Raw genomic sequence first — 21,285 nt, forward strand, 5'->3', positions numbered from 1 at the left:
AATGTCATTGTAATAAATGATTCAGAAACTGCTGTTCATTTGGAATTAACAGACTCAAGAGGCAGTCAAAAACAGATGAGGTATTTTAAGCAGAAAGGGATTTAACACAGGGAATTAAGTTTCAAATTTGTAGCAATGCCTGGAAAACATAAATGGGAGAGCTAGTATTACCCAGAGATCAAGAGGCTGCCTCTGTCACTGGAGCCCACATTGCCCCCGAGGGTCCTGAACTCATCTGCCACTGTGGCCAGCACTGCTGCCAGAACCAGAGAATGGCTTCTCCCTTGTTTTTACCTTCTAGTTGCACGGAAGTGTCTCTCTCTGGCAAGATCTGAACTAGGACACCACTGCAGGGGAGTCCGGGAAATGTTTAAAGCCTCCAGTCCTTGTGATAAGGGAAGAGCAGAGATAACCAGAGAAGATGGTAAGTATCTCAATAACAGGTGCTGTGAAAATCAGTTACACCTTTGGGGGAAAAAAAATCAGGTTAAATTCCTTAAATTACATTTACACATACACAAATTCAAGAAAAAGAAATCTGAAGAAATAAGGCTTCTGCATTAGATATAGAAGGTGATCATGAAATCATAAGGATTACTTTCTACATTATATATGTCAGTACTGTTTAATATTTTACATTTTCTACAGTCAACAAAAACTGAGAGTGTTCCACTTTAAGATTAGGAGTGGAGAGATGCTGTCAAGTTTTCACAGCAGAGGCATAACAATGAAAAAGATGCTAAGCACAAAACCAGCCTGGAGTGCTCGCTTCGGCAGCACAGATACTAAAATTGGAATGATACCGAGATTAGCATGGCCCCTGCGCAAGGATGACACGCAAATTCGTGAAGCGTTCCATATTTTTAAGAATGTGGGGCCACCTGATTCATGCTTTTCATTAGCTTTGTGAGGTTTAAGAGCTCTTTGTCTTTCCACACAGAAGCAAACTTGTTCATATTCATTTTTAATTAGTAATGACTGTTCAGGAAATTGCAAACTCACTGCCTAACTTGATGTTTTATTTTTATTACACAGCACTCCAATGTCTTTCCATCCTCTCCTCCCTCTGGGCTTTCTGACGAGCCCCAGTCTGCTTCTCCCTCGACCAGCTACGTGTGGTCGTCAAGTGCTCCACCCTGTTAACTCAGTGCCCTACTACCCACCTTTTGAAAAGCCACCACCTTACAGTCCCTAAACAGGAATACCTGCTGGCTATTGAGATTATCGTGGCTTTCGTATTTCTGCTTTAGTGGAAGTGTGTAGGGTACAAAGTTTAAAGTGTGATGCTTATGCATAGTTTAAGTTTTACAATGACCTGTGTGGCTAGGGAAAGACAGGGATGAAGCTTATTTGTCATCAGAGCAGAGCAGAAATGGCTAAGCAGAGCTCAGGGCTTCCGAGACCGGCTGCTCACACTGTCTAAGCAAGGCTGGGGAGTCAATACGGAAAGAAACTGTGTTTGCACCTGCATTACCCACTGGCTCCACCTCTGTATTCAGCAGAAGCCTGGTTGCCATCTGTTACGCTTTATGTAAAAGGAGTGTTGTCCTCAGGCCCCTGGCAGATGGCCACCGTAGACCCTCAATTGAGGCACCTGGCTTATAGGCCCTATCTATCCCTACCACTAACATCATTTCCTAAGGAAAATTTCCCAGCTGACAAGGCTACACAGTATTTCCAGTACAGAGAGTTCTGGCTAAGATTTTGTTTGCTTATGTCTGGATGTTGGAAAAAAGCTGCACATATCTCTTACTCCTTTCTTCTCTGTGAGTATTGTAAAAATGGCTATTGTGACCATTTAGCTCAGCTTTTTGTTATTGGTACCTCCTAAACGGAAAAGTACAATATTCCCTCATCTTGAGTAGTGGGGGACAGGACTGGTTGTTGAGGAAGCACTGAGAAACACAGGGTAACATGAGATGTTTTAAGTAGATCTCAGAAATACATCTGATAACTTAGGAGACAGTGGTTCTGCCACCTGTTGCAGTACTGCAAAGTACACTTGCTACAGGAAATATAAAGCTTATGGTTAAATTTCAGAGTTAAAACAAATGCTAGATTAGGATCTTGGGTCATGAAATGAATTGTTTCTAATCCCTGTGACTATTTAATTTTCAAATATTGTGCTTCAACCCCAGCAAACCACGCATACCCTGCACACTACTACAAAAGAATCATCTGTATTTTTAAGCCATTGCTCTTATTGGTCCCTTTTTCTGTTGAGACTAATCATGACAATATTCAGTACAAGACTATGAGAGTATTACAATGATGCTTCAAGTCTGCAAAACCTCAAATGTAGTCAACTTGATAAATTTCTTTTTTATTTTTGGGGGGTACATGGGCCAGGAAACAAATCCAGGTCTCCCGCATGGCAGGAAAGCTTTCTACCACTGAATGATCCATGCACCCAAGTAATTTTAATTAATTTTTAAATTAAAAAAATATATATTACAAGAAAGAAACACAAACATTCTTAACATATGATCATTCAGTTCTACATATATAATCAGTAATTCACAATATCATCACATAATTGCATATTCATCATCATGATCATTTCTTAGAAGACATGCACCCAAATAAATTCTTAAGTGTTACTGTAGATTTAATACCCATCTGGCACATTGAGATAAGTATTGTTCTTTTAATTATACATAGCTTCAAACCATCAACCTGATGAATTTAAAACACTTTGGCATCCATGCCTTCACTTCAGAACAAACACTTCCATTGGGATCTTATGTTAACCTTTGGATTGACTGATATAAAGGAAGATTGATAATCTTACACTTGCATAATGTAAAAATACAGGGGCTACAGGAGGGTACCTAATTAGTTTTGTGAACACAGAACACACACTGGGAAATTTTCCAGCCAACTTCGCTACCTCCAGACTTGATGGATTACAGGTAGCAGACATGCTGGTGCTCCCATCTACCTTACAGACCAGCCATCAAGAGTCATCAAGGCACAACAAAGCGCACTCATTGTTCATAGTAAATGTCTGCAAAACATTCAGCTCTCAGCATCATGAATGCTGTCATCCAGATTTCAAATCTCAGACACTATCATCCTTTTGCATTAAACAAAATTACTATTATTTCCTACAGTTTTGAGCATATTAAAATTCTATTGGATTTCAAAGAGACTAATAAACAATTGACTTACTATATAAATATCAACTTGTAATATGAAATGAATTTTTTTGCCATTTGCACCTTACCTTTTGCTTTAATGAATGTGTACAGGTATTTAATTTTTTAAAAGGCACCATCACACAGTATATCCAACATTTACGCATTTCTTAAAGTGTTAAGATTCTATGACTCATTTCTATGTATTTTTCTTACTTTACAAAATAACTTGAAAGAATAGATTTTGTAACACTTAATTTGAGCTTTTTTTTATTACATTGAACTATATAAAGTGCATGTTACCTTAGAACAATTAATATTTGCTGCTTTACTCTTTTGCAAAACATTTGCAGTAATGAAGGAATTCGTATTTCCACTATGCACCTTGACTGCATTTTGTAATATTTACTGCTTTGTTCCTAATTCTGCTTTAAAGTATTGAACTGGGTATGTAAACATTAAAACATTAATCCAGAACCTGTATAAACTAGATGTTGCTTAAAATTTGTATCACTGCCATGCTTAAAACCAGACTGCTTTTGTGATGTTTAAAGTTAATAAAACTATCTCCTCCTTAAAAAAAACCAGCCTGGAAGATGGTCTTGCTCAAATCTCTGTGCCCCCAACTTCCAGGCCATGTTCCATTTTCTCCTGCGATGAGTTCTCTCTCCCACTGACAATATTACTAAAGAATGAAAATCTCCTAAAGCAATCTACTAAACAGGAAGCCAGGCAAGGATTAAAGGATTAACAGTACTTATTAGGTCATGTTCATACATAAAGAAAGGAGATTGCAGAACAAAGTCTTTGTCTTGTCTTCTCCCTAGTTCCTACTTTTTATGTTTGTCTTGGCCTGCTTTTTGTGATTTGAGAAAATAAATGATACCATAGGATTTTGAAAATACCACCCTATGAATCACTTTAGATCACTATTCCCCACGATGTACTTCATAGTTATTTTGGGAGATTGAGTAGAAATGCCCCAAAAAAAAGCATTCTTGGTCAAATAAGGTTGTGAAATGTTGTTTAATGCCTCTTCAAGAGGGAAAAAAATCACCAAAGCATATTAGCATACTAAAAGCGCTGTTGTAATGAAAACATTTTAACTTTATTTAATATTCAATGTTTTCCAGGTTTACTTTGGCACAGACTAGACAACATATGCTGCCAAACAATATTCTATCTATAATTTGTAGAAGTTCCTCTAGACTATCCTAAAGGAAAAGGTAATCAACGAGACATCAAGTCCCAGCGCGTCCAAGGATTAGTGATGGTCACTCCCAGTGGATGAAGAAACGAGTCTAATTTCCTTCTGTAAGCAGATTCTTTGATTTCAGTCGGTCCTTCCTCATGCTGTCCAAGTTCAACTGCTGATATTTTCTTTTAAAAAAGCCACACTAAAACAAAGGGAGGGAAAGCCCAATTACAGACCTAGGATATCCAACTGCTTTAGAAATCCATTTACCTGGCTGTTGCTTATACAGTCCCAAAGCACCTCTGCTTCTCCTCACAGCTTTTTCTTTCCCAAAATCCCTTCCTCTGAATCTGAGTCCAATCTTTCAGGACCCTTCTTAAATGCTGCTTTTCCACAAGCAGTTCCTGATGCTCATTCCCCAAGTAGAGGCAACGACCCACCTTCCTCTGAACCCCCTGAGCACTGTCATCTTTTTAACTTAATTCTGCAACAAAATGGTTGTTTCATCTGTACTGGATCTAATCTTATACGGGTAAAAATATTCAGGATGGCCTACTATGCTGAGCACAGAAGGATAAAGGGCTCAGCCTCTGGCATCAAGAAGCTCACAATCTAGTAGGAAGAGAAATGATTACAACACAGTGTGATAGCCTAGAAGGGTTTATAGAACAGAGCACACAAGAAAAGCACATAACCCAGCACAGAGTTTCAAGGGAACTGTGCAAACAAGGAGAAGTGGAGAAAGGCACACCTGGCAGGGAGAATGGCCTAAGTGCAGGTATGGAGAAATGAGCTTATTTAGGGAACAGTTCAACATGCCTGGAGAAAAAAGCAAGACTTGAATTTAGAGGGGCAGAGGACAGAAAGTGGAGAGCCTTAAGTAGCAATGAAAAGAGTTTGAACATTAAGACAGAGGAAGCCTAAGAAAGGATTTAAATAGGGGAGCGACAATTAGATGTGTCTTAGACTACAGATCGACCTCTCTATAGCCTAATATTTCAATTAGATTTTTATATTTCTAGACAGAAAGTGTTTTACAGATTTACTTAACTGGGGGGTGGTGGTAGGGTATGTGCTGAAGGAGGGAAGAGAGGCTCACAAGGCCAGGGTAGCTGCTCTGAATCCAAGGCTGGCTGGACTGGACAGTCCAACCCAGGTCCGTCCTCTCTTGCCTTTAGGAACTTGAGTAGAACTGACCTTGAACAGGATGATTATAATTACAATCAAAACCAGAAAGCCACCAAGACTGCTTCCAATGATGACAGGCAAAGAATAGAGCTTCACATCTTTCAGAAGGATGACAGTGATCTAGAAAAAGAAAAAATGATCATCCAATCAATTAGGTGAGGCAAACGAGAAAAAATTTCACTTTACTTTAAGAAGCAAAATATGAAATCTTGGCAACATCCTATGTATTGATTAAGACTGAATATAGTAAAGCAAAACTGTTGAATGCTTCCTGATGCACATCTAAAATTATCTAATGATCAAAATGCTTAATAAGAAATTATTTTTGGTCTCTTATCTGGAAGAGCTAAGTTTGTTAAGAGATTGTGACCTTCTACCAAACTAAAAATTCTGATAGTTTGACAGAGTCCTGGGAAACTGAAGTCTCTAGGTTTTAAAGAACACTGGACTGTGAGACATAATAATAAATGCAAAATGGCAACCACAGGTTCACCTGTAGAACCCTCCCATCCCAAGCTTTTCCCGAAGGCTCTCAATTTCAGGAGTCTGAATGCTCTTCCTACCAACAGGCCTCAGCTGGAAAGCTCAGGGGATGTGCTTCTCCCGTGAGACTCAGAAAACTGCCCTCCCAAGGTCCAACCAACTGGCCAGCCTGCAGACCATGGTCAGAGCATGTGCCCAATATTTAAGTGGGGTCAAAGGGCCATGAAGATCTCTCTGCCTGCCCCAAACTCCAAGTTCTCCTCATGCAAGTATTTAAGTACCAAGGTCATAAATGCTTTGGGGAGAGGATTTCTGTATGGGGTGGAAGTCTGGACAAAGGTAAGGCTTCTTCAACTAAAGTTATAAATGCTGGTGTAGTAAATTGAAATGTACCCAATTTAGACATTTTTATTAAACTTAATCCATATCCCTGTGAGTATGAGCCCATTATAAATAGGTTATCTTGAAGATATTCAGGTAAGTATGGCCCAACTCAAGCCAGGTGGGCCTTAATCTAGATTGCTGGACGCCTCACACAATGAGGAAACCTAACCCCAGAGTTGTAGAAGGCCACAAGGAGAAGCCAGAAATCAGTGGGAATCCAGAAAGGGAGAAAAGGGAGGATACCACCATGTGAACCCCAATGATGTGGCAAGCCAGCACCAGAATGCTACCCACCGCAGGAGGCCCTGTGGTCTCCAAAACAGTGGGACAATAAATTCCTGTTATTTCAGCCAACCCATTGTGATGTATTTGTCAGAGCAGCCAGAAAAACTAAGACAGCTGGTTAGGGTCACAGATAAGATGTAAGGGGATATCTCTGGGAAGTTTTTAGGAAAGATTTTCCTCTCTGAAAAAGGAGAGACCCATGAAGAAAAAAGCATCTAGCTATCGACCTCTTGCTCCCTACTTTGTCCTCTGTCACATGGAAACATATGGATCTGGCAACTCTGTGCTGGCCATGCGGGGAGATGACACTAACACACTGGGCAGAGGGATAATAGGCCACTTTTATTTCTCCCACATTTTCTGTATTAGAAACATTTGAAAATAAAATAAAAGGGAATACTCTTTTGACATGTCTAGAGAACCGCTCATTCTCCTCCTCCAGGGTGGACATGTGTGGATCTAACCATTAGTAATCTTGTTTCAGTCTCCCAACATTTCATTCTGGTGCAGAACCATATGTGACTAAAGAACTCACAGATGGATCATCTCTGAAACCAGCGGTTCATGCAGACAAGTGTCAACAACAACGAAAATGAAGATCTATTTAGCCTATAGATCACAGATATGAATGTGACTTCTGATCACTTCTGCAACACATATCCCAAGAGTTCTAGGACTCAGTCCAAGTCTTATAAAAGAACTCTGCATTTCAGAGGGCTGTAACTGTTTAATACCGCTTTAATTTTCTTTTTGCTAACGCAAATACTATGCAATGGGTTGGCTTAAACAATGAGAATTTATTGGCTAATGTTTTTGAGGCTAGAAGTCCAAATCCAGGGGTCATCAGACAATGCCTCCTTCCTGAAGACTAGTGTCCTAAGGCTGGCTGCCAGTGATCCTTCTCTCCTCTGACACATCACAAAGCACCTTGACGTCTCTCCTGGCCTCTCTCTTCTCTGTTGACTTTCAGCTTTTGGCTGCTCCCTCTGTGGCTTTTTTCTCTCTCTGTGACTTTCCCTGTAAGGCCTTCAGTGACAGGATTAAGACCCATTCTGGGCCACTCCTTACCTGAAGTGACACCATCAAAAAGTCATATTTGAAAGAGGACTTTTGGGAAGATGGTGGAATACAGAGTGGCAGGACTCACTCCTCTCCCCAAAATAGCTAATGGATAGGTAGAAACGGTCTGAAATAATTGTTCTGGGCCCAGGAGACCAGGGAAATACTGGGAAGATCGGAACAAAGAAACTGAGACTGGTGAAAAGCTGAGTAAGTCCAGTGGCCAAGGCTCCTAGTGCCTACCCCCACCCGCAAGACAAACAGTTCAAGTAGGGCTGGTCCCTGCCAGGTGGGCTGCTGCAGACTGGGAGGATTGCAGAGCCCTCCTCCCTGAGAACAAAGGGAGACATAGCGAATTTAGACTGCTGGGTCCCACTGCTTTAGCCTGTCCTGGACAGGGGCCGCCTGCTCCGTTATTTCAAACCACATCAGAGGCAGAACGGCCAAAAGGCTAAAAGGGCCCTGCCTTCTTAGGGCTGCACAGAATAGGCTGCTGAAGAGTGCCATCTGCAGGGCAGGCCAGCAAAGCGCACCCTTGGGAAGCTGAAATAAAAGCTTTTGGACATCTTTCATGATCCTCTCCCCAGGACCTGTGGGTCCCTGGCCCTCTTTTGCCTGGGAAATACTGATAACAAGGTCAAAGAAGATCCTTAATAAAACCCAATCAAAACCCACACAAGAAATCCTACACAAGAAAAAGAAACAGACCTTCAGAATAATTGTTCAAAATATACCCACATTTCAGCAAAACATTACAAACCATCCTAAGAAACAGGAAAATGTGATCCAGTCAAAGGAAAAAATTAAAAAGTTGAAGATACAGAATTTGGAACTAATCAAAGATGTTTATACAAATCTACTAAACCAATTCAAGGAGACGAAGGAAAATATGGCTAAAGAGACAAAGGATATTACAAAGACACTGGGTAAGAATAAGGAAGAATTTGAAAGCATGCAAAAAAAAAAAAACAGAACTTATGGGAATGAAAGGCACAACAGATGAGATTAAAAATATGCTAGAGGAATACACAGCAGATTTAAACAGGCACAAGAAAGGATCAGTGACCTAGAAGACAGAACATGACAAATCGAACCAACAAAAGAATAGATAAAGAATGAAAAACTTTGAGCAAGGTCTCAGGGAATTTGAATGGCAGCATGATGTGTACAAACATATGCATCATGGTGTTTTAAAAGGGGAAGGGAAAGGAAAAGGGGCTGAAAGAATATTTGAGAAAATAATGGCCGAAAACTTCCTAACTCTTATGAAAGACATAAATATACATACATATCCAAGAATTGCAACATACTCCAAGCAGAATATTTCCAAACAGAACTACTCCAAGACACATACTAATGTAATAAGACTGTCAACTGCCAAAGAGAAAGAGAGAATTCTGAAAGCAGCAAAAGAAAGCAATTCATCACATACAAGAGATGCTCACCAAGACTAAGTCCCAATTTCTCATCAGAAACCACAGAGGCAAGAAAGCAGCAGTATGATATATTTAAGATACTGAAAGAGAAAAGGGCCAGCAAAGAATTTTTTACCTGGCAAAATGGTCCTTCACATACGACGGAGAGTTTAAAATATTCACAGATAAACAGAAGCTGAGAGAGTTCATTAATAAGAGATCTGCCCTACAAGAAATACTAAAGAGAATTCTGCAGGCTGAAAAGACAAGATAGGAAAAGAGACTTGGATGAGATTATCAGTAAGGATAACTAAAAGGATAAAAAAGAGAAAAAACAGGATATAACATATAAAAGCCAAAGGATAAAACAGTTGAAGCAAGTACCATCTTTACAGTAATAACACTGAATATTATTGGATTTAACTCCCAAATCAAAAGACAGAGATTAGCAGATTAGAAAAAAATATGATCCATCTATATGTGGTCTACAAGAGATTCATCCAAGGATACAAACAGCTTGAAATTTAAAGAGTGGAAAAAGATATTCCTTGTATTAGTTAGGGTTCTCTAGAGAAAGAGAATCAACAGGGAACACTCACAAATAAAAAACTTATAAAAGTGTCTCACGTGACCGCGGGAAAGCAGAGTCCAAAATCCACAGGGCAGGCTATGAAACCGACAACTCTGATGGAGGGACTGGACCAGCTCCACAGGAGAGGCTCGCCAGTCAAAGCAGGAAGAGAACCTGTCTGTTTGGAATGCTCCTTAAAAGGCTTCCAGTGATTAGACTGCGCATCACTCATTGCAGAAGACACGCCCCTTAGCTGATTACAACTGGTATCAGCTGTAGATGCAGCTGACATGATCATTATCTAATTCTATGAAATGTCCTCATTGCAACAGACAGGCCAGCACTTGCCCAACCAGACAAACAGGACCACCACTTGGCCAAGCTGACACATGAACCTGACCATGACATTCCTCATAAACAGTAGCCAAAAAGAACTGGGGTAACTATACTAATGTCACACAAAATGGATTTTAAATACGAAAATGTTATAAGCGGCAAAGAAGGACATTATACATTAATAAAAAGGGCAATCCACCAAGAAGAAATAACAATCATAAATATTTATGCACCTAAACCAGGGCACCCCGATATACATGAGACAAACACTGGTAAAACCAAAGAGAGAAATAAATATCTCTACAATAATAATTGGAGATCTCAATATACCACTGTTATCAACAGACAAAACATCGAAATAGAGGATCAATAAGGAAACAAAAAACTTGAATAATAATGGTAAACGAACTAGACCTAACAGACACATATAGAACACTACACCCTAAAATAGTAGGATATACATTCTTTTCAAGTGTTCACGGATCATGCTCAAGGATACACGCAGGGTTACAAAAACGGTCTCAAATAAATTTAAAAAGATTGAAATTATACAAAATACTTTCTCTTATCATAATGTAACAAAGCTAGAAATCAACAGGCAGAGAACTGGGAAATTCACAAATGTATGGAGGTTAAACAACACATCCTTAAACAAATCAGTGGGTCAAAGAAGAAATTGTAAGTGAAATCAGTAAATCTCTCAAGACAAATGAAAACAAGAATATCAAAACTGATAGGATGTAGTGAAAGCAGTGCTGACAGGGAAATTTATAGCCCTTCCATTAAGAAAGGAAGAAAGAGCTATAATCAAAGACCTAACTATACACCTAGAGGAGCTAAAAAAAGAACAACAAATTAATCCCAAAGAACAGAGAAGGAAAGAAAGAACAAAGATCAGAGCAGAAACAAATGAAATTGAGACAACAACAACAACAAAAGAGAGAATCAACAAAACCAAAAGTTGAAAAGTTGGTTCTTTGAGAAGATCTAACCCTTAGCTTTTCCCAGAAACTTTGGATATTTATGTGACACCTGAAACTCAGAGTTTGAGCTCTGAAAGTCAGCATTACCCCATACAGCAACTGTTAAAAAAGCTGAAAAAGTGATCAGACTTTGACTAGAGACCTGAATGAAAGTGATCTGGATAGGACTAAGGCAAATCAGAACACTGGGTAAAGGATGATATGGTCCATATTTTAAGACTTTAACTCCTGTATGAGATCAATGGGAAAGACTTTTATTTGGTACAAAATTTATATTTTGGGTGGCACATTATCTAATTTAACTTGTACGGTCAGTTTACTTGAACACCATAATTACATGGAATCTTGAATAGGGCGTGAGATCTTGTTGGTTTGTACAGGTTAGTGTGATACCCCAATATATCCCAGAGTAATTCGGGCAGAGAAAAAAGTATCTACAAAGTCCTCTTGGGGAACTGGGGTGAAAAGAGGAAATATTAAACTTCCCCATCTGAGGAATTCCTGATATTCCCGCAAGCAGTGGGGACAACCAAATCAATAGGCTGAGCCCTCAATCTTAAGGTCTGACCCATGAAACTTATTCCTACAAAGGAGAAGCTAAGTCTACTATAATTATGCCTGAGTCACCCCCTGAGAACCTCTTTTGTTGCTCAGATGTGACCTCTCTCTAAGTCAGTTCTGCAGGTAAACTCAGTGCCTTCCCGTGTGTGGGACATGATTACCAAAGACGTTAATCTCCCTGGCAAAACAGCATCTGACTCCCAGGGATGAGCCTGGCCCTGGCATCATGGGATTGAGAAAAACTTCTTGACCAAAAAAGGGAAGAGAAATGAAGCAAAATAAAATTTCAGTGCCTGAGAGAGTTCAAATAAGGTCGAGAGGTCATTCTGGAGATTATTCTTATATATTATATAGATATCCTTTTTCAGATTTTGGTGCATTGGAGTAGCTAGCAAGAAATGCTTGAAACCAATGAACTGTTAACCCAGTGGCCTTGATTCTTGAAGATGACGGTGTAACTATAGCTTTTATGGTATGACCATGTGATTGTGAAAACTGTGTAACTGACATTCCCTTTATCCAGTGTATGAACAGACAAATAAGAAAATAAAGACAAAAATAAATAAATAAATAATAGGAGGAAAGGGAGCTTGGGATGTTTTGGATGTTCTTTTTTGACTTTTACTCTTATTTTCTTATTTTATTGTTTATGGAACAATTTTTCATTAAAATGTTCACAAATTGACTGTGATGATGAATGCACACCTATATGATGAAACTGTGAACCACTGATCGTATTACTTTGGATGTTATATAGTATGTCAATATATCTCAATAAAATTGCATTTAAAGAAAAAAAAGATAAATGGGACCTGCACAAAACTGAAGACTTTCTCAAAAAGGGGAGAAGACAGCCTACTCGATGGGAGAAAACATTTGGAAACTACATATCTGATAAGGGTTTACTATCCAGAATACACAAAGAAATCCTACAACACAACAATAAAGAGACAAATAACCCAATTTAAAAATGGGCAAAAGATTTCACATTGTGACTGTGTGACTGTGAAAACGTTGTACTGATGCTCCTTTTATCTACCTTGTCAACAGACGAGTAGAACATATGGAATAAAAATAAATAATAGGGGGAACAAATGTTAAAATAAATTTAGTTTGAAATGCTAGTGATCAGTGAAAGCGAGGGGTAAGGGGTATGGTATGCATAATCTTTTTTTTTCTGTTTTCATTTTATTTCTTTTTCTGTTGTCTTTTTATTTCTTTTTCTGAATTGATGCAAATGTTCTAAGAAATGATGAATATGCAACTATGTGATGATATTGTGAATTACCAATTATATATGTAGAACGGAACGATCATATGTTAATATTTTTGTTTGTTTGCTGTTAAATTTTTTTAATTAATAAATTAAAAAAATTTTTTAATGAACAAAAGACTTGAATAGACATTTTTCCAAAGAGAAAATACAAATAGTGAAAAAGCACGTGAAAAGATGCTCAACAACACTAGCTATTAGGAAAATGCAAATCAAAACCATAAGGAGATAGCACTTCACATCTACTAGAATGGCCACTATTAAACAAATAGAAAACTGTAAGTTTTGGAAAGGAGGTGGAGAAATAGGAAGCTTATTCACTGCTAGTGGGAATGTAGACTGGCGTAGCCACTATGGAAGACAGTGCAGTGGTTCCTCAGGAAGCTAAGTATAGAACTGCCACGTGATCAATACCGCTGCTAGGCATATACTCAGAAGAACTGAAAGCAGGGACATGGGGACATGAACAAACATTTGCACACTGATGTTCATAGTGGCATTATTCACAACTGTCAAAAGATGGAAACAACTGAAGTGTCTGTCAACTGATGAATGGATAAACGAAATATTATATACACAATGGAATATTACTCATCTGTAAGAAGAAATGAAGTCCTGATGGATGTGAAAACACGGATGGACCTTGAGGACAGTATGTTGAGTGAAATAAGCCAGACACAAAAGGAAAATATGTGATCTCAGTAACATGAACAAAATATAATGGGCAAACTCATGGAGTTAATATCTAGAATACAGTTTACCAGAAGAGAGAATGAGGGCTGAGAATGGGGAGCTGATGCTTAATTTGTACAGAATTTTTAAAAAGGTTGATTTTAAATGTTTGGAAGTGGATAGAGGTGATGGTAGCACATTACTGTGAGTGTAATTAACAGTGCTGCATCGTGTGTGTGATTGTGGTTGATAGAGGAAGTTTAGGGTCGTATACATCACCGGAAGGAAAGCCAGAGGATGAAACATGGGACTGTATAGCACAGTAAACGCTGTTGTAGACAATGACAGTGGTTAACAATCTAAATATGAGAATATTCCTCCATGAGCTAGAACAAATGTATGTCACTATTACAAGGCACTAATACAAGGTGTTAATAATAGGGTAGAACGTCAGAAAAAATATACCCAATGCAAACTCTGAACTATAGTTTACAGTAATACTATAATATTCTTCCATCAATTTTAACAAAGGTACCAGACCAATGCTAAATGTCAGTAACAGGTGGGGTAGAACCTACTAGCTTCCCCTAGGGAATTCAGAAACAAGATCTCAATACCACCTTTGCTGGGATTTCCAGCTTGCAGCCCACAGAGTTCAATTTGCCAGCCTCCACCACCACGTGATTGTATCTACAATCAAAAAGGTGATTGAATCTGCAATCAACAAAGGAGATGGCCCTCAGCAATAAGGGGAATCTTCTCATCCAGGCTGTTAGAGGTCTTAAAGCCAGAACTGAGGGTTTTAGAAGTCACAAAGAAGAATTTTTGCCTTTTCTTTAGCCAGCCAGCTTCTCCTAGGGAAAACAACTTCCCTTTCATTTGAGTTTCCAGCTCACAACCTGCCAATCCTCACAGTTGCACCTCAGGAAAAATGATTATCAGCTATCTTCTATTACGTTATAGTCCTTATTTTTTGTGAAGGTAGCCATGTGCTCATTTCCCAGGAAGACAACTGGGCTTGGTCTAGACTGAGGCTACATATAGTCTTTGCTGATGATTGGATAAAAGGTGGGCAGTTCTGGCCAAGTAAACTAAGATGAAGACTGCTAGATGATTCTGGGAGGGATTTTCTTTCTTGGTAAAAAGATATATGCACAAAGAGATGCTCAACTATCCTTTCCCTACTTATATATATTATAGGGGAACACAAGATACGTGGAACTGCTGGAGTCATCCCATGAGCACAAGGGGAGACTTCAGTGACATGTGATGATAGCAGAAGGGAAATATGAAGAGCACCTGGGCTCCCGAGGGCTCTCTTGAGCAGCAAAATGGACAACGGAACCAATTACCTCAAAATTCCTCCTTAAGTGCAATAAAAAAAGGCCTCTTATTTAAGTCATTTTTTAGGGGGGAGGGGTGGTGCACGGTCTAGGAATCGAACCCGGGTCTCCTGCATGGAAGGCGAGCATTCTACCACTGAACCACCCATGCACCCTATTTAAGTCATTTTTATCTGTGCATTCAGATACTTCCTTATGATCCTTGCAGACTAAGCCACTTTCATATCAGTAACATTCCCAGAAAGTTCCTAGAAAAGCTCAGGTATGTAGTAGTTACCTCCATGTCTTTTTTTTGGTAGTTGTTCCTTGAGCCAGAAATCCCAAAGATCCTCTAAAGATCAGTACAATGGCACTCTTATCAGGCCAGATATAGGAACTCCAAAGATATCCATAGAAAGTCTAGAGGAAGTGGTGGTTACCACCCCTGAGCCCTTTAATCCTTCCCCAGAACCAGCAAGTATCATTGCTGAGCCCAGACTGAAGTTCCCCAAAAAGATCTGCTGAGAGTGCAAAATAGGCTACTAGGGGCATGGGATGGGTTAGAACAAGTTTGGACTTCACTTAGACAAGAATGATTCTGGTAGGATGACCCCAAATCTGTGAGGCGAGGAACTGCTTCAGTTATTCTAACTGCCAAGGTAGGGGACCCCAGAGCTAAGCTAGTTGCTGCAGCCTATTATATCCTGTGTGAATTACTGCCTTAAACGAAAAAAAAAAAAAAAAAGGTACTATTTAGAAGGGTTCAAATCCACAAGCATTGATTAAATATAAGAACATGTTTTTCTGGGGTTCATAGCTCCAAAACACCACAAATACCATAGGAAACACTAATCCTGCTGGCTGTTCTCTGCCTATCTAGGGAGACTTTGCTTAAAGTTGTAGCTTCTGTTTCAAGTTGAAGCAAGAAAACCAAGCTTCAAAGGGAGGAAATATTACCCATTATTTTCTGGCAAACCGGCTCAATGAATTATGAATAAAATGAGAAATGTTGATAATTATAAAAAATAATGATAAGTAGGATATAAGAGGTATGTGATTTTTCTTTTTTGGAGCATTGAAAATGTTCTAAAACTGACTGTAGTGCAGAAAGTACAACTCTGTGATTATATTAAGAGCCACTGATTGTACATGTTAGATGGATTATATCGTGTGTGAATTAACTGCCTTAAAGGAAAAAAAAAAGCATAGATTAAATACAAGAACATGTTTTTCTGGGGTACACAGCTCCAAAACACCACAAATACCGTACTGACCCTGCACCCTAGGAAGAGAGTTACCATATACAAGACATAATCTATCATTTTAGAGAATTAAAAAAAAATTTTCAAATCAAAGTATATATTGCTGTTAGTCCAACCTAGTTATTCCCACTTGACCTCCTCAGTTTACTCCTCTTATTCAACTGCCTCATTTTACAGACGAAAAACTTGAGGCAGAAGCCGATGACTCATTCAAGGTCACAAAGACAGCCAAATTCAGATGTGGTAAAACTGGAAAATGGGAAAAGAGCAGCAAAGTGCTTCTGCAGGGACTCAAAGGCTAAATAGAGTTGTCTTGGAACACTACTAAGAAAACAGATTACCTTGATTTTGTGGTTCTTTGAATTCAGCCCCTCATACAGAGATTTGTTGAAAGATATTTCACCAAGGATTTGCAGTTCAGTTATGGCTTTTAGTAACTATAAGATGGGAGAGGAGAAATATATTTTAGACATGGTTGTTTTGGACAACATTCACCATCTTTACCTTTAAACATATCCTTTCTCCAAATCCTCTGGCCTAGTTATTAGCCCTATCTTACACAGAGTTACCCAAGGTATCCCTTAACTTCTTTTCTCTCACCCTTCACCTTATACCGTACCTCCATCCCACCCCATCCCATGCCCCAAAAGCTCCTGACAATTTTTTCAGTCTCTTGCACCTATCCTTTTTTTCCAACCCCATTGCTACTGCTTCAGTTGACATCTCTTCACTCTCAAATGGATCACCGCAAATTGTTAAACTAGGTCAGTAGTCCACACTTTAAAATGATCAGGGAAGGCTGCTCTATGAAGGTGACATTGAACTGAATATAACAAGAGGAAACCACAGATGTGAAGATCTAGGGTACGAAGAGTGTCATAAACAAGCACAAAGGTCCTGTGACCAGAACAATCTTGGCAAGTTGGAAGAACAGCGGATAGAAAAGCCAGAGTATTAGCAGCAGAGAGGATGAACATGCTATGAGATTAAGTTGAAGAAGCAAGCAAACACCAGATCATGCAGTACCTTGCAGGCAATAAAAATGTATGGATTTGCATATAAGTATATTCAAACGCCACTTTTATTTTTCTTAAAGCAGGGGAGTGGCATAATCTAATCTTTGCTTTTCTAAAATGTGGAGAATGACCTGCAGAGGACATGGCAAGAGAGGAGGCAAGCAGAGCAGGCAGAAGTTGACTGCAACAGCAAGAGATGGTGGCTTCAGCAATGGGAATGGAAAGAGGGGGATAGATTTAGGATATATTTTCGAGGCAGAATGACAGGGCTTGCTGCTGTAATAAATATGAGTGTGTATAAAATGGAGGAGTCACAGATAATTCCTAGGATTTTGACCTGCATAACTAGGTGGCGCTTAGTGGGTAAAGAGCAGTTGGTCTGCTTGGGACATGCTATATTTGCGACACTACCATCCTTTCTAGGGTAGAGGCTGGGTAATCAAATCTGGAGTATTTTACAGTCCCAAGTACCTGCTTAGAGTGACTAAAGTCGAGTTCTGCAACCACAGTAACATTTTCTTTATCTGAAGTGATGGTACAGTTCACAGAATGCCATTCTTCCACAAGCTGGAAAAGGAAAATCTAGTTAGTATAACCCCTTTTTGTGCACAAAAACTGAAAGACTTAACATTTAGCACACGGCACAGAGCACCAAAAGGTCCCAGAAAACAGAGTGCATGGAGTTTGGGCGCTCGGCTTGGCCCAAGCAAAGGTGCCCCATGGCCAAAGTTAAGGAGGTCCTGGGGTAGGGGCGAGAGGTTAACTCGGAGAAGTGGCAGTCTGGCCTCTCCACGTGTCGCCCGCTTCAGATACTCTCTCCCTCAACCACGATGGGACGGCCGCGCTCACCTCAATAGGCTCAGTCCCACAAATGGGCTCCTGACTCCGGCGGCAGGAAGCATTGGCCTGAAACAAAAGCCATTTCCCACGACACAATGAGGAAGCAAAACCACCAAGCAAAACCACCCCTCCCAGTGCCGCGAGACCGACGAGATGCGCGTGCGCAAGACCGGGCACTAGGACCCGGCGGGCACGCGGGCCGGCGGGCGCGTACACGTCGCGAGGAAGTCTCGCGGTGTTGCATTTGAACTGCTAGGCGGGTGCCAACTATGGCAGCCTCGCTCGGGCGACCAGGGAATCGGCTCTTCCGAACGTACGGGACTGCGGGTGGCTGTGGGCCGCGGCAGAGGCCGGGGCGGGCAGCCGCGCAGTGGTTCCCGCCGCACGACCGGAAGCGTATCTTCAGCAGCAGCAGCAGTAGCGACGCCAGCGGCGGTGGCCACTCGCAGTCTGTTGTTTCCGATGATCCTGAAGACCCCGACTTCCACGGCAGCCCGGTCCGTCCACGGCGGAGACGCGCTGGCGGCCGAATCTCCAAGGACCAGAGCCCGACCGTGACCCCAAGACGCCTGAGGCTGCGAGCTCGGCTGCCTCAAAAGTGCAGTACTCCCTGCGGCCCGCTCCGACCACCGCCGTTCTCCAGCAGCAACTCCGGCCGCCTCAGCCCGGCTCTCACTGTGCGCAGCCAGACCAGAGACCCTGACGAGCTGGGTACCAGTGCCTCCCTATTCAGCGCACGGGCCTCTCCCGGCAGCCCCGGACCTGGGTTCGCAGCACCTGGAGACAGTGTCATCAGTGCCGACCCCTCCCCGCCTCTAGATGCAGCCTCTGAGGTTCCGAGCGGCTTCCACTTTCCACCAGCCTCCCTGGACCTGAAACGAGCATCTCTCCCCTGCTCCCAGGAGACAGCAACGGGAGAAGGCAAGTTCACCAGGGTTGCCTACCAAACTCGTGCCACCCTCAGATCAGCTCTCTTTAGCCTTATGAACTCAGGAAATCCTAAAGATTCTGAGTTTGGGGCAAATGGGAAGAATATGACGGATTCCTGCTGTAAAAGAGAACTGGTGGGAGACAGGCTAGAGGACCTCCGTTTTTCAAGTACAGGTAAGAGGAGGGCCATAGACCAGGACTCTTGTCAAGAGAATGAGTCTCAAGGGACTGCCCAGATAGAATATGAGGAGACCAACAGTTGCAAGGGCTATACGATGCCTGAGAAAACTAACAGGTCTAAAAGAACCAGGCCACGCCAGAAAATCAACAAGCCTGAAAGAACTGGGCCATGTCGGAAGAGAAAACATCAGGAGGCAATGGGAAACTCCCTCCTCCATTACCATCAGTTTAAAAAGGGCCAAAAGATGAAAAAAGATTCATCCTTCTCCCAAGACCTGACTCATTTACAGGATGCCTGTTCTTGGACCAAAACAAGAGTGTCCCTCAGTTTCCACAAGAAGAAGATTGTGACTGCTGTGTCAGAGGTGTGCAGCAGCTATGACAATGCCAGTTCTCCCTCTGGGTCCTTCCTATCAGAATATTCAGACCTACCTGTCATGAACAGAACAAGTAGTGCTCTGTCCTCTTGGCACTCTTCTTCCTTATTTTTGCTAAGCCCCTTATTAAGGACTCTACATGTTGCAGATAAAAAGTCATCTGATGCTGAAAAAGTTTTTGGGGAATGCAATCAGAAAGGTCCTGTTCCCTTTAGTTACTGCCTTTCCAGAGAAAAACTGGAATGCTGTGAGAAGATTGGGGAAGGGGTGTTTGGTGAAGTATTTCAGACTGTTACTAATCACAAGCCTGTAGCCCTAAAAATCATTGCTATTGAAGGGCCAGATTTAGTCAATGGAGCCTGCCAAAAAACCTTTGAGGAAATCCTGCCAGAGATCATCATCTCCAAAGAGTTGAGCCTCTTGTCTGATGAGGAATGCAACCGCACAGAAGGCTTTATTGGGCTGAACTCTGTACACTGTGTCCAAGGGTCTTACCCTTCCTTGCTCCTCAGAGCTTGGGATTGCTATAACTCAACCAGAGGATCTGCAAATGACCGGCCCGACTTTTTTGGAGAAGACCAGCTCTTCATTGTGCTCGAATTTGAATTTGGAGGGATTGACTTAGAACGAATGAAAGCAAGGTTGCCCTCCATCGCTACTGGAAAGAGCATTCTGCACCAGGTCACTGCATCCCTTGCTGTGGCAGAGGCATCACTGCGCTTTGAGCACCGAGACTTACACTGGGGAAACATACTCTTAAAGAAAACCAACCTGAAAGAGCTCCACTACACCCTCAATGGGCAGACAAGCACTATCCCTACCCGTGGGCTGCACGTCAGCATCATCGACTATACCCTGTCACGCTTAGAGCGGGATGGGATTGTGGTTTTCTGTGACATTTCCACGGATGAGGACCTATTTACAGGTAAAGGAGACTACCAGTTTGAGATCTACAGGCTAATGAGGAAGGAGAACAACAACTGCTGGGGTGAATACCACCCTTATAATAATGTGCTCTGGCTACATTACCTTACAGATAAGATTCTGAAACAAGTGACCTTCAAGAATAAATCTAACACTTCTGCCATGAAGCAAATAAAGAAAGAGATCCAGCATTTCCATAATACAATGCTGAACTTTCGCTCTGCCACCGAGCTGCTTTGCCAACACAGTTTATTTAAGTGAAATGTGCCTTACTGTTCCAAACTAGAAAGGCAGTGATCTTGAAGCCCCTAATGTTGTTTTCAGTCTCTATCCCCAGGGCAGGAGAAGGGTGGTATTTTCCATTCTTACATGTTTTCAATCAGCTTTTCAAACAAGAATTTTGTACCAAGTGGTACGGCCGAAATGTTTAAACTTGCTGTTAACAAATGTTCTTAAATAAACGAGACATGAGAACAAGTATTTACATCTTATAAGTCCTCTTTCTGGCTGTCAGCAGAGTCTATCTATAAATTCCTTTCCATATTTTCATTTTGACACTTTATATAGCCCAAGCAAAAAAAAAAAAATCAGGAAGACGCAAGGCCTCCCCTGCCATACTGATCAGAGCCTTTTGTTTTAGGTATGGGCTGGCTTTGGGAATCAGACTAGAGATGGGCACTGAACAATCAAAAGCTAAGAGGCTGTAGCAAAGTAGAGACCAAGATAAACAGACTTGAGGGAAAGTAGAATGAAGGATTATAAACAATTTATAGGGACATGTGTTGAGAAATGTCACATGTTTATTAAGTGCACTCACTAATCATGTAGAGAAGTAGAATATATCAATCTCCAAAGGGAAAATAAACATCTCCATATAGTTATTACAAAGGTT

At 41.0% G+C, this 21,285-nt stretch overlaps 2 protein-coding genes and 1 non-coding gene across 5 annotated transcripts in view; 2 read left to right on the forward strand and 1 right to left on the reverse strand.

The window, feature by feature from the left end:
• Positions 1–761: 761 nt before the first annotated feature.
• LOC143689175 (U6 spliceosomal RNA) lies at positions 762–865 on the forward strand. Its single transcript, XR_013178638.1, has one exon. It is a non-coding gene; the product is annotated as a U6 spliceosomal RNA (small nuclear RNA).
• A 3,156-nt stretch (positions 866–4,021) lies between these two features.
• The window catches only part of ITGAE (integrin subunit alpha E), an 86,832-nt gene continuing 69,568 nt past the window's right edge, over positions 4,022–21,285 (reverse strand). Inside the window, exons 27-31 of one of the 3 annotated variants that reach the window (XM_077165572.1) lie at positions 17,992–18,048; positions 17,614–17,709; positions 16,468–16,563; positions 5,530–5,640; positions 4,022–4,534 (exon numbers count right to left, since the gene is read on the reverse strand). In XM_077165572.1, the coding sequence (XP_077021687.1) occupies positions 4,439–4,534; positions 5,530–5,640; positions 16,468–16,563; positions 17,614–17,709; positions 17,992–18,048 (456 nt within the window). In that variant the 3' untranslated portion in view covers positions 4,022–4,438. The remainder of the gene's footprint in view (positions 4,535–5,529; positions 5,641–16,467; positions 16,564–17,613; positions 17,710–17,991; positions 18,049–21,285) is intronic. The other 2 variants (XM_077165573.1, XM_077165574.1) reach the window with 2 other exon arrangements.
• Positions 18,120–20,873, forward strand: HASPIN (histone H3 associated protein kinase). Its single transcript, XM_077165575.1, has one exon. The coding sequence runs from the start codon at positions 18,252–18,254 to the stop codon at positions 20,652–20,654; it is 2,403 nt and encodes an 800-aa protein (XP_077021690.1). The 5' UTR covers positions 18,120–18,251; the 3' UTR covers positions 20,655–20,873.

The sequence above is a fragment of the Tamandua tetradactyla genome, chromosome 6 (assembly GCF_023851605.1).
Source record: "Tamandua tetradactyla isolate mTamTet1 chromosome 6, mTamTet1.pri, whole genome shotgun sequence".
In the NCBI taxonomy this organism is placed as follows: Eukaryota; Metazoa; Chordata; class Mammalia; order Pilosa; family Myrmecophagidae; genus Tamandua; species Tamandua tetradactyla.